A 15193-nucleotide genomic window follows, 5' to 3' on the forward strand; every position below is an offset into this window, starting at 1 on the left:
TCCTGTGGCCAGTGCTGCATTTTCCAATTTTGCTGGAATATTGAGTGCAGCGCTTTAACAATATCATTTTTAAGGATTTGAAATAGCTCAACTGGAATTCCATCACCACCTAGATGTAGCACATGTCTACATTTTCTTTCAAACATCTAATGGACTGATAGGTAGTAAGTATTGAATAGTAAGTAAGACAGTTTTTGGTAACACTTTGTCAGTCTTCATTTTCTTCTTTGTTTCTTTTCTCTTTCCTTGTTTCCAACTTTTCCTTGCATTTTTCCTTTTATTGCTTATGGCTACGAAGGACACTTGTTAAAACCCACAGCTAACTGCCTGTCTCCAAGAGCAACATTCAAAGCTAGGGAGAAAGTCATCTATTAAAGTAATATGTTTTGAAGTTAGTTTTAAAGATGTTAATGGTAGCTTAAATTAAAGCAACCATTTTCTTTTATTTATATACTGCTGGTTATTCACCCTCTTTTCTAAAGTAAAGACTCACTTCTGGTAGAACAGCTGATAGCATTTGTTGTGAATAATTCCAGCTTTCAGATGAAAATTAGAATTTTTGGAAAACTTATGTCTGTCACTGTGAGCTTGACAACTTCCCCAAACTTTTGCTGAGATAGGTAGTTATGGTGTGATGATTCTGGTATCACACAATGACGTGTATCAACATTTGGAAATCTGCATCACTCAATCTACCAGTGTTTTCCAAGGTACAAATATATGAACTTATAGAATCAGGTATGGGTAAAAAAAAAAAAAAGCTGGTAAAAAAAAGATATACAGTGGATTTTAATTTAACAAAGTATTAAAAGTTCATTGATAAAATTTTTTTCCGCCTTGCAAAAAATTCTTAATAAGCTACCACTTATCAAGTGTTATAATAGCAAAGAATATACAGAATTTTTCAACTACGTATCTGGTGAAACTCAATGTTCTTTATAAACGTTAACCAAAAGAGCATGGGGGATTACCTGGTGGCTCCAGTGGTAAAGAATCCGTCTGCCAATGCAGGAGACATGAGTTCCATCTCTGAGTAGGGAAGATACCCTGCAGTAGGAAATAGCAACCCACTTCGGTGTTCTTGTCTGGAAAATTTCTGTGGACAGAAGAGCCTGGTGGGCTGCAGTCCATGGGGTTGCAAAGAGTCAGACATGACTGAGCACTCATGCACACAAAAGAGTGTGTTACTACTGACTGAATGCAGAAAGAGATGTAAAAATTCAGCTGTCTCCCATTGTTGGACATTAAAGAGATATGTGAAGATCTCACTAAAGTTTTTTGCTTTGAAAAATATTTGTCATAAAAACATTTTCATTAGCATACAGTGGACTCATTTATGAAAAAATATTTTAAGTGTTTTAGGGGTTTCCGTTCTAATGTATAATCCAAAATAGTGATAAATATAAATCGCATAAACTTACGTTCAGTGAAGTCCTCAAGGGTTTAAGAGAGCAAAGAGGTCCTGACACCAAATGTTTAAATATAGCAGAGTACAAATGGAAAGGGTGCCTGGTTATCATGGCTCGATCTGCCTGTAATCGCGAAGTACTTGATTCAAATGTAAATATCTTTTTAAGACTTTTAAAAGGAAAGCAAATTGCTGTTGGGATTCACTCCTGTGGGCTGGGGAGACTCCAAGCTCTTCAACAGCAGTATCTTTTTGATACTCTTTATAGGTATTCTTGTTCAGAAGGTGGGAAACCACAAGTGAGGCAAAATGGAAAAATTATTGGCACGAAGTTAAAGGCTGGTGGCAGAGCTAAGCAGTCCCATCTATTGTGAACACGTCATTCTTTTGGGGGCGAGATGAAGAAAGAAGGGTTGCTATCTGTTCTTAAGACACATCAAAAGTATGAAGAGGGGAGTGCCTAAGGAAAGTCCTTAGTTCTTACTCAGAAGAATAACTACTAGCCTGACTTAAAAGGAACCTTGACTTACAGGAACAGCAGGGCAGTTAGTTGGTAGTGCTTCCTGGGTAAAGCATCAACACCCAGCCACTCAGTCCTGTTGTAGGGAGTATCCAGTCTTGGGAAAGAAAGGAAATAGATGTTTATACTCATGCTGGACTGCTGCCTCCAACATAGCGTATTACCTGGCAAACTATTGGTATTTGATAAAATATTCTGTTTTAAATATTTAAGTATATTAAATATTAATGGCTGAAGATGGTAGGGGAAGACACTTACCTTTAGGAGACTTGGAGGTATCTGGTTGTTGCTTTTCTAAAAAAATTTCAAAACCAGTTGGAAGGAGATGGTTAATTGCAATAATAAACATGATTGAAATGAAACCTGTTAATTGAAGGAGAAAGTCATCAGACAAAAGGAGATGACACAAGAGATGGAAATGTATAATTTAGAAGCCAATACTCAGTAAATGGCTGGATGGCATCACTGACTAGATGGACGTGAGTCTGAGTGAACTCTGGGAGTTGGTGATGGACAGGGAGGCCTGGCATGCTGCAGTTCATGGGGTCGCAAAGAGTTGGACACGACTGAGCGACTGAACTGAACTCAGTAAATATTTGTTGATTATATCTCCTCTAAGAGAAATAGATGAAAAGGAAGTCCATTATCTAGAGACCTCAGAACTATCAGCAAGCACTGTATACCTTTTCCTCATGCTAGGACCTTTGCAGTTGGGGGTGAATTATCTATAGGGGCAATCTCGGGTAGAACCACATTGTTCTGAGGCCCCCATATTAAAAAATAGGTTTAACTCAGAGTCTTAGAAAGAGAATATCACCAATACCAGAGTTATATTAAATAGTAATGGTTTATGTTTAGTGTGAAGAGAACTTTGTCTTGGACCTAGGTAATTGTATTGTAGTTTTTTCATAAATAGTATCCATTGTTTATAAAGACATATTGATGTTATTTCAATGCTACTATTAAATAATTTTTGAAAGTACTTTAAGATGATGACAGGATAGTCTCTGATGCCACCATCTAGATGTTGTGGAGAAGTCTAGGTCATGATGCAAATGACAGCCTGACCCACGGAAGTGCTGTGATTAACTTGCACACTATTTTAAAGGTGGGAAATTTTGCATAGAGGTCTGGTTTTCTAGCTCCTCCTAGAAAAAGAAAGTCATACAGACTGTCAAAGTTAGGCCTGCATTCTAGTGTGACAGTAGTCAGCTGGATCTGACTCATTACATTCACGCAATACCTGGCCAGTCTCCAACACCCCTTACTGCCTTAACACAGAATACCTACTTAATTTCTCTCTGTGGCTTCACTGATGGTTGAGTCAGAAACCCTGGCCAGCTCTTTCATACAGAATATCCCAGGGGATCCCTCTTATCAGTGCCAGCTATTTAAGATGCAGTCTTGTGTATTCAAGACTGGCTGCTAAGACAGTGAATTTTAAGCATTTTCTTCACAAGAGAAAAAAAATATGTGTGAGATGAATGGATATGAACTAGTGAACTTACTATGGTAATCATTTCACAGTGTATGCATGTATCAAATCATTTGGTTGTATATCTTAAACTAATACAGTTTTATATGCCAAGTAAATCTCAATAAAACTGGAAAAAAGATTTGGCTCCAAAATCCAGTAAAAAAATTATCATATATAAACATCTCAATTTTATTTCCAGGGTGCAGTCTGCTGTTACCAATGTGTCTATGAGTGTTTTTTTTCTTTCCTGCTAACTTATGCAAAGAAATAGTCAAGTGCCCAGTCAGTCTTCATGATCTGTGCAAACATTTAAAAGCTTAAAGATGTTAAAATGTACTACCTTGGTTTCATTTCTTTGGAAATAATGTATAGCAAATGTCTTAGTATTTGAAAGTTAAAGTAGCCATGTTGTTCCAAATATTTTTAACATTCTCTAGGTGTAATAGCAGTGTAGATATGCTGGTCTTAGAAAATGTTATTTGCATTCTTAGACAAGTCACTATTTTGTTGAGTATTAACAAAATACTCTTAACCTAAAGAGTAATTAATAGCAGAGATTTTAGCTTTCGGTTACTTAATTGGAAGAATCTTAGTAATTTTGACAAAATTGGACAATTGTGTTGTTTTCTGTTTCATTAATATTTGGCTCACAAAGATAACTCCAAGAAAAATGATGTCTATATATATTCTTAACCTCTTGTATAAAAGTTTTGATTCAGCTGCAGAATTGCTTTTTGCATTTCGTAAATTGCTAATTATAATGTCTTAAGCTTCCATTGTTATTCTGTGTATAAAGTTATAAAGTTGTGCTCTTATTTACTTGACCTTTTATTAAGTTAAATGGTCTGTTTTTTTGCAACAGTGACATATAATAATATATTTTTCTTTTTTTAAAAAACATAGATTTGGACTGAGCAACAAATTTGAATCAGAATTCCCCTCTTCATTAACTGGAAAAGTGAGTGTCAATTATTTAGACATTATTTAAATACCTCAAAAATAGTCTTTTCCTAACAAATTAGAAAAAAATTTATGTTAGACATGTTTATTGACATTAATGTTTCAGTATTGTTATTTCTTAAAATTTTTCTTTAGGTAGCTCCTGAAGAATTTAAAGCCAGCATCAACAGAGTTAACAGTTGTCTTAAGAAGAATCTTCCTGTTAATGTACGTTGGCTACTTTGTGGCTGCCTTTGTTGCTGCTGCACTTTAGGTTGCAGTATGTGGCCAGTTATTTGCCTCAGTAAAAGAGTAAGTTGAATTATATATTTTAATTTAAATTTAGAAGTAGACAAGCGAGATCTTGCACTATCTAGTTTTTATTTTTTGTATTGAATGAGTCACTATTCTGAATAATATACAAAAATAATTTGATCCAGTAGAGAAGTGATTGACCATATACTGTTATATTCAGTAGCCATCTAAAAATAACATGTAATTTTTATGATGTAAGACATTACGTTAGAATGGAGTACAGCCTTATCTATATATCCATTGATGGTGGTAATTGAAAATTTGTATTAAGGTCTGCCACTTATCTCTGTGACCACCTCGAATGTGTTTTCCTAACCTCTTTAAACTCTAGTTGACATATCTGTAGAATGGCAATATTTATCCCTACTGAATAGGACTGTTATAAGGATGAAATAGTGTTTGTAAAGGTTTTAGCTGAATAGTTCAAAGTAATAAATATTGATTAATAGCATTATTACTGATCTATAAGATAGTACCTCAGAAAAAAATGGTAACAATGTTTGTTAAAATTGTGGAAAATTTGATTTTCTCTTTTTATTTAAAGAGTTTTTGTTGTTGTTATTTTACAAGTTTCCTGTGATGAAATAGTAATCTTATAATCTGAAAAAAATGGTCTGATGGTGGTAGTGGTTTGGTTGCTAAGTTGTGTCCAACTCTTGCGACCCCATGGACTGTAACCCTCCAGGCTCCTCTGTCTGTGGGATTTTTCCAGGCAAGAATACTGGAGTAGGTAGCCATTCTTTCTCCAGGGAATCTTCCTGACCTAGGAATCAAACCCAGGTCTCCTGCAGTGCAGATGGATTCTTTACTGACTGAGCCACCAGGGAAGGCAAACAAATGATCTAAAGACTAATAATTTTGACTGCTTATAATAAAAAATTTCCAAGATATGGGTAGAGGTATGGCAAATTAGTACAGATTGAATGTTACATTTTTTTGTTATAAAGCTTTAAAAATTATGGTAATTATATGTATAAAAATGAAATACATTGGAAGAGAATGAATAGTTTTGTGTGGCTACATTTCATTTTGTCATCAAATAATCATAAGAAATATAGAAAAGCAAATTTTATTTGTCCTTTTTTGTCTTACAAAATAAGATGTGTATTTTACTGGAAAAGGTTTTTAACTAGTGCATTTTGTTGATAGGAAGTAGATACTGCCTTGTAATAGAATTGCTATTGTAATATTTAATTTTTTATATTCGAAGAATATTTCTTTTTTCCCCCAAATAGTACTCACCAGATCATCTTCCTACCATAGATTAAAAGAAAAAAATCTGATTTTTCCTGCATCCACAGTTGAATTTGTAGTTCTTGTAGTTAGATCCCCTCACTCCCTCCTACTCTTTGGACATTTCCAGTGCTTATGTGACTGCTGTAACTTCCTTACTTGGTTGGTTGCTATTATTTAACCCAAGGAATTAAAGAGTATTATTACTATAGAAACCTTTGAAACAGTTATTTTTATTTTTTTTTTAATGAATAAATAAGATATTGTAATGTGTGCACAGTGTAGGATTTAGAAAACAAAAAGAAACTTCCTACCCTTTTCCATGCATTCTTAGTAACAAGATCATATTTTGGATGCTTTCATTGAATTCTTTCTTATTTGAGACATAAGGTAGATTGACTTTTTTAGGTTATTTCAATCTATAGTTTCAGAAAGTATATTTCATTCAACTTGTATTATTACCTCTGAAGTCTTTCTTGTATATATGTTTATGATTTAATTTTATATGGACTCTGCTGTCCAGTTGGCATAAACAAATAATGATTACTGGTTAAAAAACTGTTTCCCTGTCATGGGTATAAGCTGTTACATAATTGGAGAGAGGGACCCTTCTTGCATATATGAAGGGTGTTGCTCCTGCTGCTAAGTCCCTTCAGTCGTGTCCGACTCTTATGTTAGAGGCCCTGAAAAAAGGGATGTTTTGTCAGATGGGGGTGGGATTTAAAGCAGGGATTTTTAACCTTTTATTTATCATTTGCCCTTTTTGTCTTACAAAATAAGACAAAGTAAGCTATAAAGTATTATAAATAAGACCACATGGTATTAAACTTAAGATGGACCCATAGCAATCAATAGAACAGAACCGATATGTAGGAATGTGAGAAGCATTCTCTTGTTTGGATGTATTACAATTTGTTTATCCATTTGCCAATTGAAGGACATCCTTTGTGAGATCTTTAACTTGCAAATATATTTTTCCAGTCTGTAATTGTTTTTTCATTCTCTTAATGTCTTTGGTAGAGCAAAAATTTTTTATTTTGATTAAGTCCAGGATATTAATTTTTAAAAAATTGTGTGTTTGTCATCATATCTAAGAATTCTTTGCCTAAATTAGGGTCACATTTTTCTCCTATGATCTTTTCTGTATTTGATGACCCATTTTGAATCCATATTTGTATGGGTGTGAGATACAGGTCAAAATTCATTTTTTACATATGACTTCAAGTTTTCCAGGATGATTTGTTGAAAAAAGTATCCTTTTCCTATAAATTGCCTTTGTATATTGTCAAAAGTCAGTCAACCATATTTATGTGGATCTATTTCTGGACTCTGTTCTATTGATTTTTATGTGCCTATCTTGATTTTAATACCATGTGGTCTCATTTGTAGTAGTTCATAGCTTTGTAGTATATGTATTTGCAATAGTACTATTTGTTGTTTAGTTGCTAAGTCATGTCTGATTCTTGCACCCCCATGGACTGTAGCATGTCAGGCTCCTTTGTCCATGGGATTTCCCAGGCAAGAATACTGGAGTGGATTGCTATTTCCCTCTATCTTCCCAACCCAGGGATTGAACCCGAGTTTCCTGTACTCTCAGGCAGATCTTTTACCTTGTAGCCACCAGGGAAGCCCCGCTATAGTACTGTACTACTACCATAAAATTATAAAGTATTATAAAAGCATGTGTGTGTGTGTAGTTTAGCGCCTTATAGCTTTACAGAAAGTGTTGAAATCAGGTAGGACAAGTCTTCTAAACTTCATTCTTCTGTTTCAAGATTGTTTTGGCTATTCTCTTTTCATTTTCCACACAGATTTTAGAATCAGCTTGTCTTATCTTTTAAAAGTTACAGTTTTGGTTGGTTTGAAATTATAAATCAATTTGGAAAAAATTGACATCTTTAACAAGTCTTCAAAACCATGAATGTGTTATATACCTCTTCATTTATTTAGATCTTTGATTTCTTTTTCATCAGTATTTTCTAATTTTTTTGTGTAGAATACAGATCATGCACATATTTTATTAGCTTTATGTGTTTCTTTGTTTTTCATGTTATTAATGGTATTTTTAAAATTTTGATTTCCAGTTGTTCATTGCCAGTACATAAAAAATGCAGTTGAGTTTTGTATATTGGCATTGTGTTCTATATGACCTTACTATATTTCAGGAATATTTTTATAGATTCTATGGGATTTTCTACATAGATAACCATGTTGTTTTATTTCTTGTTTTCTAATCTGTATGCCTTTTATTTCTTTTTCTCTTTTTTTCATTGGGTAGAATTTCCAGTAAAATGTTGAGTAGGAGTGATGTAAGTGGAGTCCTTTAAGGCCTGATTTTTTTCTATTTTTCTGTTTTTAATTTCATTGTTTTTTTTTGCTCTTATTTTTACTACTTCTTCTCCTTGCTTTGGATGCACTGACTAGAATCTCCAGAAAATCTTTGACTGAAGTAGTGAGAACAGGGACTTCCCTGGTGGCACAGTGGATAGGAATCTGCCTGCCAGTGCAGGGGCACAGGTTCAATCCCTGGTCTGGGAAGATTCTACATGCCATGGAGCAGCTAAGCTCGTGTGCCACAACTACTGAGCCTATGCCCTAGAGCCCACATGCTGCAACTACGGAAGCTCCCATGCCTAGAGCCTGTGCTCTTCAACAAGAGAATCCTCTGCAATGAGAAGCCCGCTCACCACAACAAAGAGTAGCCCCCACTTGGCGCAACTAGAGAAAGTCCCCGTGAAGCAACAAAGATCCCGCAGAGCCAAACAATTTTAAAAAAAGAAAAAAAAGTAATGAGAATAGATGTCCTTGTCTTACTCCTGATATTAGGGGGAATGTATTCACATTTTTATCATTCCATATCATATTATGGGGTTTTGTAGATGTTCTTTGTCATATGAGGAAGTTTTATTCTACTGCTTTGTGGGGAGTTTACATCAGGAATAGATGTTGGATTTTGTCAGATACCTTTTCTGCTTCTTTAGAGTGGTTATATAGTTTTTTATTTTTAGTTTAGAAATATGTGGAATTGATTGAATTTTTAGACTTCAAGTTTGTTTAGAAGTCCTCTGTCTGTTCATGAGGGATATCTTTCTGTAGTCTTTTTTCATAATATCTGACTTTGGCATTAGGGTAGTGATAGCTCACAAAATGAGTTGTGAAATGTTCTCTCCTTTTCAGTTTTCTGAAAGAGTTTGTGCAGAATATGCATTCTTTCTTTCTTAAGTTTTAGGAAAATTCACCAGTGAAGCCATCTGGACCTGTAATTTTCTTTGTTGGAATTATTTAAACTACAAATTCAGTTTATTTAATATATATGAAACTTTTCAGGTTACCTACTTTATCTTCATTGAGCCTCATAGTTTCTGTTTTTCAAGGGATTTGTCTGTTTTATTTAAGTAGTTGAATTTTCATACAGTTCATAATATTCATTATTCTTTCACTACTTGTAAAATCTCTAGTAATACAACTGCTTAATTCCTAAAATTGTTAATTTATTCCTTGTTCTCTCTTTTTCCTGACCAATCTGGCTAGTGGTTTATTAGTTTTGTTAATTTCAGAGATCAACTTTTGATTTTATTGTTTATATCAAGTTAATGTTTAATATCTCATAGGTTCCACTCCACCTTTTATTCTTTCTTCTTCTTACTCTGTTTGGTATTTTTTTTTAAAGTTCGAATCAAAGGTCATTGATATATTTTGATATTTAATGTTAAAAATTTTCTTCCTGAGTACTGCTTTAGCTATATTGCTCAAATTTGGTATGTTGTGTTTTAATTTTCATTCAGTTTCTTTTACTTTCATATTTCTCTTTTGGTTTTTTTTTGTACAACCAATGCATTATTTAGAAGTATTTTATTTGGCTTCCAGATATTTGGGGGACTTTTATAGATATCTTTCTGTTGCCAATTTTTAATTTCATTGTGATTAGATAATACTTTGTATGTTTTGAATCCTTTTAAATTTTTTAAGATTTATTTTATTACCCAGAATATGAACTTTGTAGGTAAATGATCTTTGGGCACTTGAAAATAATGTGTTTTCATCTTCCTTTGGGTGGTATGGTGTGTTTTAATTGAATTACATTAAGTTGGTTAATAATGTCAGATCTTCTATAGTCTTACTGAATTTCTGTCTAGTACTATTAGTTATCAAGACAGGGATATTAAACTCTGTGACTGTAACTATGTAACTGTAGATTTGTCTATTTATTCTTAGCATTTTTAAAATTTATTTTGACATTGTAATTAGGTACATAAGTTTCAGATTTTTGTGTCTACTCCGTGAATTGACCTCTATCATTATGACATTGACCTTCTTTATTTTTTCTCCAAAATACACCTTTTTCTAGTTTTAATATTGTCATTCCATCTTTTTTTTGATTAATGTTAGCATGGCATATCTTTTTCCTTCTTTTACTTTTAACTTAGTTGTGCCATTATTTAAAATTTGTTTCTTATAGGCACTGTTAAGTCTTGATTTTTGTTTTCAGTTTTTATTCAGTCTGACACTCTTTGTCTTTTAATTAGAAATTTTGCACCATATACATTTATTGTAATTATCAATTTGGCTAAATTTAAGTCTTTCATTTTACTATTTGTTTTCTTTTCTCCTAATCAATTCTTGGTTTTCATTTTCAGCCTTCTTAAATTTTTAAAATAATAGTTTATCAAAGTGAAATTCACATAACAAAAATTAACCATTATAAAGTGAACAGTTTAGAGACTGTTCTAATGGTCTAATGGTTAAGACTTTGTACTTCCAGTAATTCCTTGGTGTCCAGTGGTTAGGGCTTCATGCTTCCACTGCAGGGAAATGGGTTCAATTCCTGATCAGGGAACTAAGATCCCACATGCCTTGTAGTGTGGCTCCCCACCACTGTCCACAGACTGTGTGTGTTCTATCTCTATGGATTTATTTATTTTGGTTATTTCGTAAGTTAAATCATACAGTATATGACCCTTTGTATCTGGCTTCTTTCACTTGGTGTAATGTTTTTAAGGTTCCTCTGTGTTGTAATAGATCTCAAGTCTTCATTCTTTTTTATGATTGAATAATATTCCTTTATATACACCATGCATACCATGCTGTGCTTAGTCGCTCAGTTGTGTCCGACTCTTTGCAACCCCATGGACTGTAGCCCGCCAGGCTCCTCTGTCCATGGGGATTCTCCAGGCAAGAATACTGGAGTGGGTTGCCATGCCCTCCTCCAGGGTATTTTCCCAACCCAGGGATCAAACCCAAGTCTCCTGCATTGCAGGCAGATTCTTTACCAGCTGAGCTACCAGGGAAGGAAGCCCATGTACACACTATCATAATTTGTTTATCCGTTCATCCATTGATGGACATTCAGATTTTTTCTGCCCAGTAGTGCTACTATAATGGACATGGTTGTATATGTATTTGTTTGATACTTTTTTCCAGTTCTTTTGGGTATATACCTAGGAGGGTGCTTAACTTTTTGAGTATCCATAGCAGTATTTGATCTAGGGCTAAACACTGGTAAGGCAAGATCTTTCTGGTTATTCTACTCAGTAGCTTGTTAATTGTGGTGTTCTCTATTCTGGCTAATGGAAAGAGGCTTTGTGCTGTATCTTTGTCAGATCTTTGTGCTGGATCTTTGGACATTCTTACCTCTCATCCTTTCTAGTAGTTCTTTGCTCTACCTTTGGTAGTTCCCTTACCAGCATGTACTGCTCAGCAGTCACCTTAATATTCAGTGTGGACTGTCTGCATGCAGATCTTTGGAGTTCTTTGAAACACTTTCCTCTTTGGTACTCTGTTCTGTGGCTTCAAGTTGCCTTGGTTTCTCAATTCTCTTGTCTCCTTAACTCAGAGTTGCCAGGCTTTGTCTAGGCTGTCCTTCCATTTACTGTGGCCTGGAAGCTCTCTGACATCAATAGTCTTGCTTTTTGAGTTTCTGTTGTTTTGTTTGTTTTGGTAGTCTCAGGCCAGAGGGTAAATCTGGTGACTATTGCTGCATCTTTGCTGAAAATGAAAGTCTGAATGTCCTAAAAGCATTTTTGACAAATCCGTACTGTGCTTGGGATTGAAAGATTTATATTAATGCTATATTGAAAAAGCATGTAGTCTGTTTGGAGAACTGGCTAGGTGAGCGCAGAAATAGTTCAAGTTTATAAGTACTTGTTATGCTTTTTCCATGAAGTAGCTCTAATAACGGAGAAGGCAATGGCACCCCACTCCAGCACTCTTGCCTGGAAAATCCCATGGACGGAGGAGCCTGGTGGGCTGCAGTCCATGGGGTCGCTAAGAGTCGGACACTACTAAGAATCGGACACTACTGAGCGACTTCACTTTGACTTTTCACTTTCATGCATTGGAGAAGGAAATGGCAACCCACTCCAGTGTTCTTGCCTGGAGACTCCCAGGGACGGGAGCCTGGGGGGCTGCCGTCTATGGGGTCACACAGAGTCGGACACGACTGAAGCGACTTAGCAGCAGCAGCAGCAGCTCTAATAACAAAAGACAATAAATGTATGTCCTAGAAATATGAAGTAGCCACCTGCAATAACAAAATATTTTTGAAGTCTTGTGTTATATCTCAGACACGCATTTGAATTTTACATTCTATTATATAATATTTATTTGTTTTAATAGAAAATGTTTAAAATGACTTACTGAATAACATTGGAACGCTTAGAGTATGAACATATCTGTCTTATGAAATTGCTGATTTTAGCTGCCATTAGTTTAAGCTGTTGGAGAAGGAAATGGCAACCCTCTCCAGTATTCTTGCCTGGAGAATCCGGATGGAGGAGCCTGGGGGACTGCAGTCCATGGGTCCTCAAAGAGTCAGACACAACTGAAGGACTAAGCACTTTAAGCTGTCAATACACCATTCTCTGGAAGTTACTTTTTCATTAATTCAATTAATTATTTCTAAAGCCACACTGTGGGCTTGGTATTGCTTCAAATGATGTTTAGAGGTTATATGTTTACTCTTGTGGACTTAAAAAATAGACAAAAAGGCAATTAGGTAATTACAAATAGTGATAAATGCTTGGAAGACAATAAAGGAAACCTCAGCCTTTTGGTAGTTCTTAGTGTGAGTCTGAGGAGCTTACAAGCAGGTACAATGCTTCAGCTTCATTAAATAGATTTTATGACATTTACTTTGCAAAAGCTTATTTTTGTTAATACTTTTGTTTATACTTTGCTTCTTGATTGTGCCTTAATTTTAGTATTATAGTTTTGAAAATTGATATCTAAGTAAGTGAACTCTTTATGACTTTTTTGGTTTTAGCCTGGCTCATTTATTGAGGAAAAAATTTCATAATTTAACTGTACATTGTTACAGTGTTTTTTGTTTTCCATCCTAAAGTAACTATTAGTTTCAGTCTTTTGAGATTTTGCATATATATATATGATGAACATATATAATATCCCAACTTTAGTGATTTTTTGGACTTTGTTTATATGTATGCTCAGCCATTGTCCTTTCTGATTGAAGAACTCTAAGTTTTAGAATGTTTATATACTGACTTCTTAATCTTGTGAGTTTTGTACCTTTTTTTTTTTTTTAGTGCTTTAACCTCTTACCTATAAGGAATAAAATTGCATGGCTTTCTAAAAGTGTTCTCAATATGAATTTGTTGTACATAGTGTATATTTCCATTCTCTTTGTACTCTTCTGTATTTAGACCTATATCAGGGAATCACTTCTTTAGGAATAGGGAAGTAGGCTGCAACATGTGGTAGCTGGGACCTGGACTTTGATGCTGGAAAGAACTGGTTTGGAAAGTGGCACTTACTCAGAACATTAATCAGTTCACACTCTCTAAACCTCAGTTTTTACCTCTCTAAGATGAGGTTAGCCTCTTAATTGCAGTATTGTTTTTTTTTTTTTTTTTACCCCAGGTGGGACACGAAGCAGTATTGTTTTAAAAATAAGAGCAAGTTGCTTAGTTAATGGCTGTTGCTATTAAAATCACAGTGCCTCTCATCTGTTTTGTGTTCAATAAATGTTTACTGAATGAATGTACCTTTTGGCTTTTGAAATTCTTGAGTAGTAAGATCATAACATTTCAGAAGACATAGTCCTCACTATTCAAAACAAAATTCCTAAGAAAATGAAAGCGTTTGTCTTCTAGAGTAAATAACAGACATTTTTTTCTGCAGGGATAGTGTGATAAAGTATAAAAGATAGTAAATCACTGTGTGAAGCTGAGCGACTTTGAGTCACTTAAAACCTCTCTGAGCCTGAAGTTTCACCACCTTACCCCCTACTTTATTTTTCTTTTAATCTCGGGAGAAGAAAGGCTGACTGATCTCTCTAGGTACTCTCCAGTCCTGAAAATCTATAATCCTTTGAAAACTGAGCTGTGTAAGTCAACAAAAACATCCTTATTTTCAAGCTCTAAGTAAAGAAGTTCTCAATATTGATTTTTATTTCCAATCTAAAGATTGACATTTTAGTATTTTCTTTACTTTTAAATTTTTTAAAACATTTATTTTTTTAATGAAGGATAATTGCTTTACAGAATTTTGTTGTTTTCTGTCTTTAGTTTTTGGTCCTAGTTTTTCTTTTACTTTTTTGGCTTCTCTGAGGGGTTTTTTTTGTTTGTTTTTGTTTTTAGATTTTGCTATTTAGTTTTGAAACTTAGATGAGATACAAGTCTTTTTTTTAATCAAACTTTATTTCTTTTACTTTAAGTTGTAATGTGCTTAGATTTACTTCTAAATGTCTTTTCTCTCAACTTCAGATTTAGTTATTCAATAATAGTGAGTTACTTTGGTTGGGGTATATAGTAGGAGTAGAAAATCCAAATGGGAGAGGTCAGGAGTCGAGGGTTTTAAGTGAGAATGCAGCCTTGTAGGATTTAAAGAAATTCAAGAAAAAGTGAGCCTGGGAGAATCATAACCAGAAAGCTGCAAATATTTGTGTGTGTGAGGAACTTGGAGTGTACTTACTCAGTTATAACACCAAGATTAAAAGATACCTAGAACTTTTAGAACTCTAATTTATTCTGTTTTGGATTTGAGCAGTTATATTCACTTACTCTGAATCATAAGATGAGAATTGCGGTGAACATTTAGATGAAGAATTAGAAAGATGCTTCTAACATGTTGCAGATAATGAAAGCAAAACAAAAGCATCATAACAAAATTTTAGAGAAGGAGGGGATCTTGAAAAGTTTCTGGTAAACGAGATGGTGAACTAAATGTATTCTTATGACATTATTATAGACTGAAGGTTTAGGAAAATCAGTGCTAACCTTTTTTTAAAAAGAATGCTATCCAATTACTTTATTTCTATAAATACAACATAATTATTAGGGTATTC

General features: G+C 34.3%; 1 protein-coding gene across 1 annotated transcript in view; it reads left to right on the forward strand.

Moving 5' to 3' along the window:
* CHIC2 (cysteine rich hydrophobic domain 2) overlaps positions 1 to 15193 on the forward strand; it is a 58490-nt gene that overhangs the window by 27932 nt on the left and 15365 nt on the right. Inside the window, exons 2-3 of the mRNA XM_086407668.1 lie at positions 4309 to 4363; positions 4501 to 4656. Coding sequence (XP_086263794.1) covers positions 4309 to 4363; positions 4501 to 4656 — 211 coding nt within the window. The remainder of the gene's footprint in view (positions 1 to 4308; positions 4364 to 4500; positions 4657 to 15193) is intronic.

Source organism: Bos grunniens, chromosome 6 (assembly GCF_055505025.1).
Source record: "Bos grunniens cultivar Pamir isolate PY7600 chromosome 6, Bosgru_T2T1.0, whole genome shotgun sequence".
NCBI lineage: Eukaryota > Metazoa > Chordata > Mammalia > Artiodactyla > Bovidae > Bos > Bos grunniens.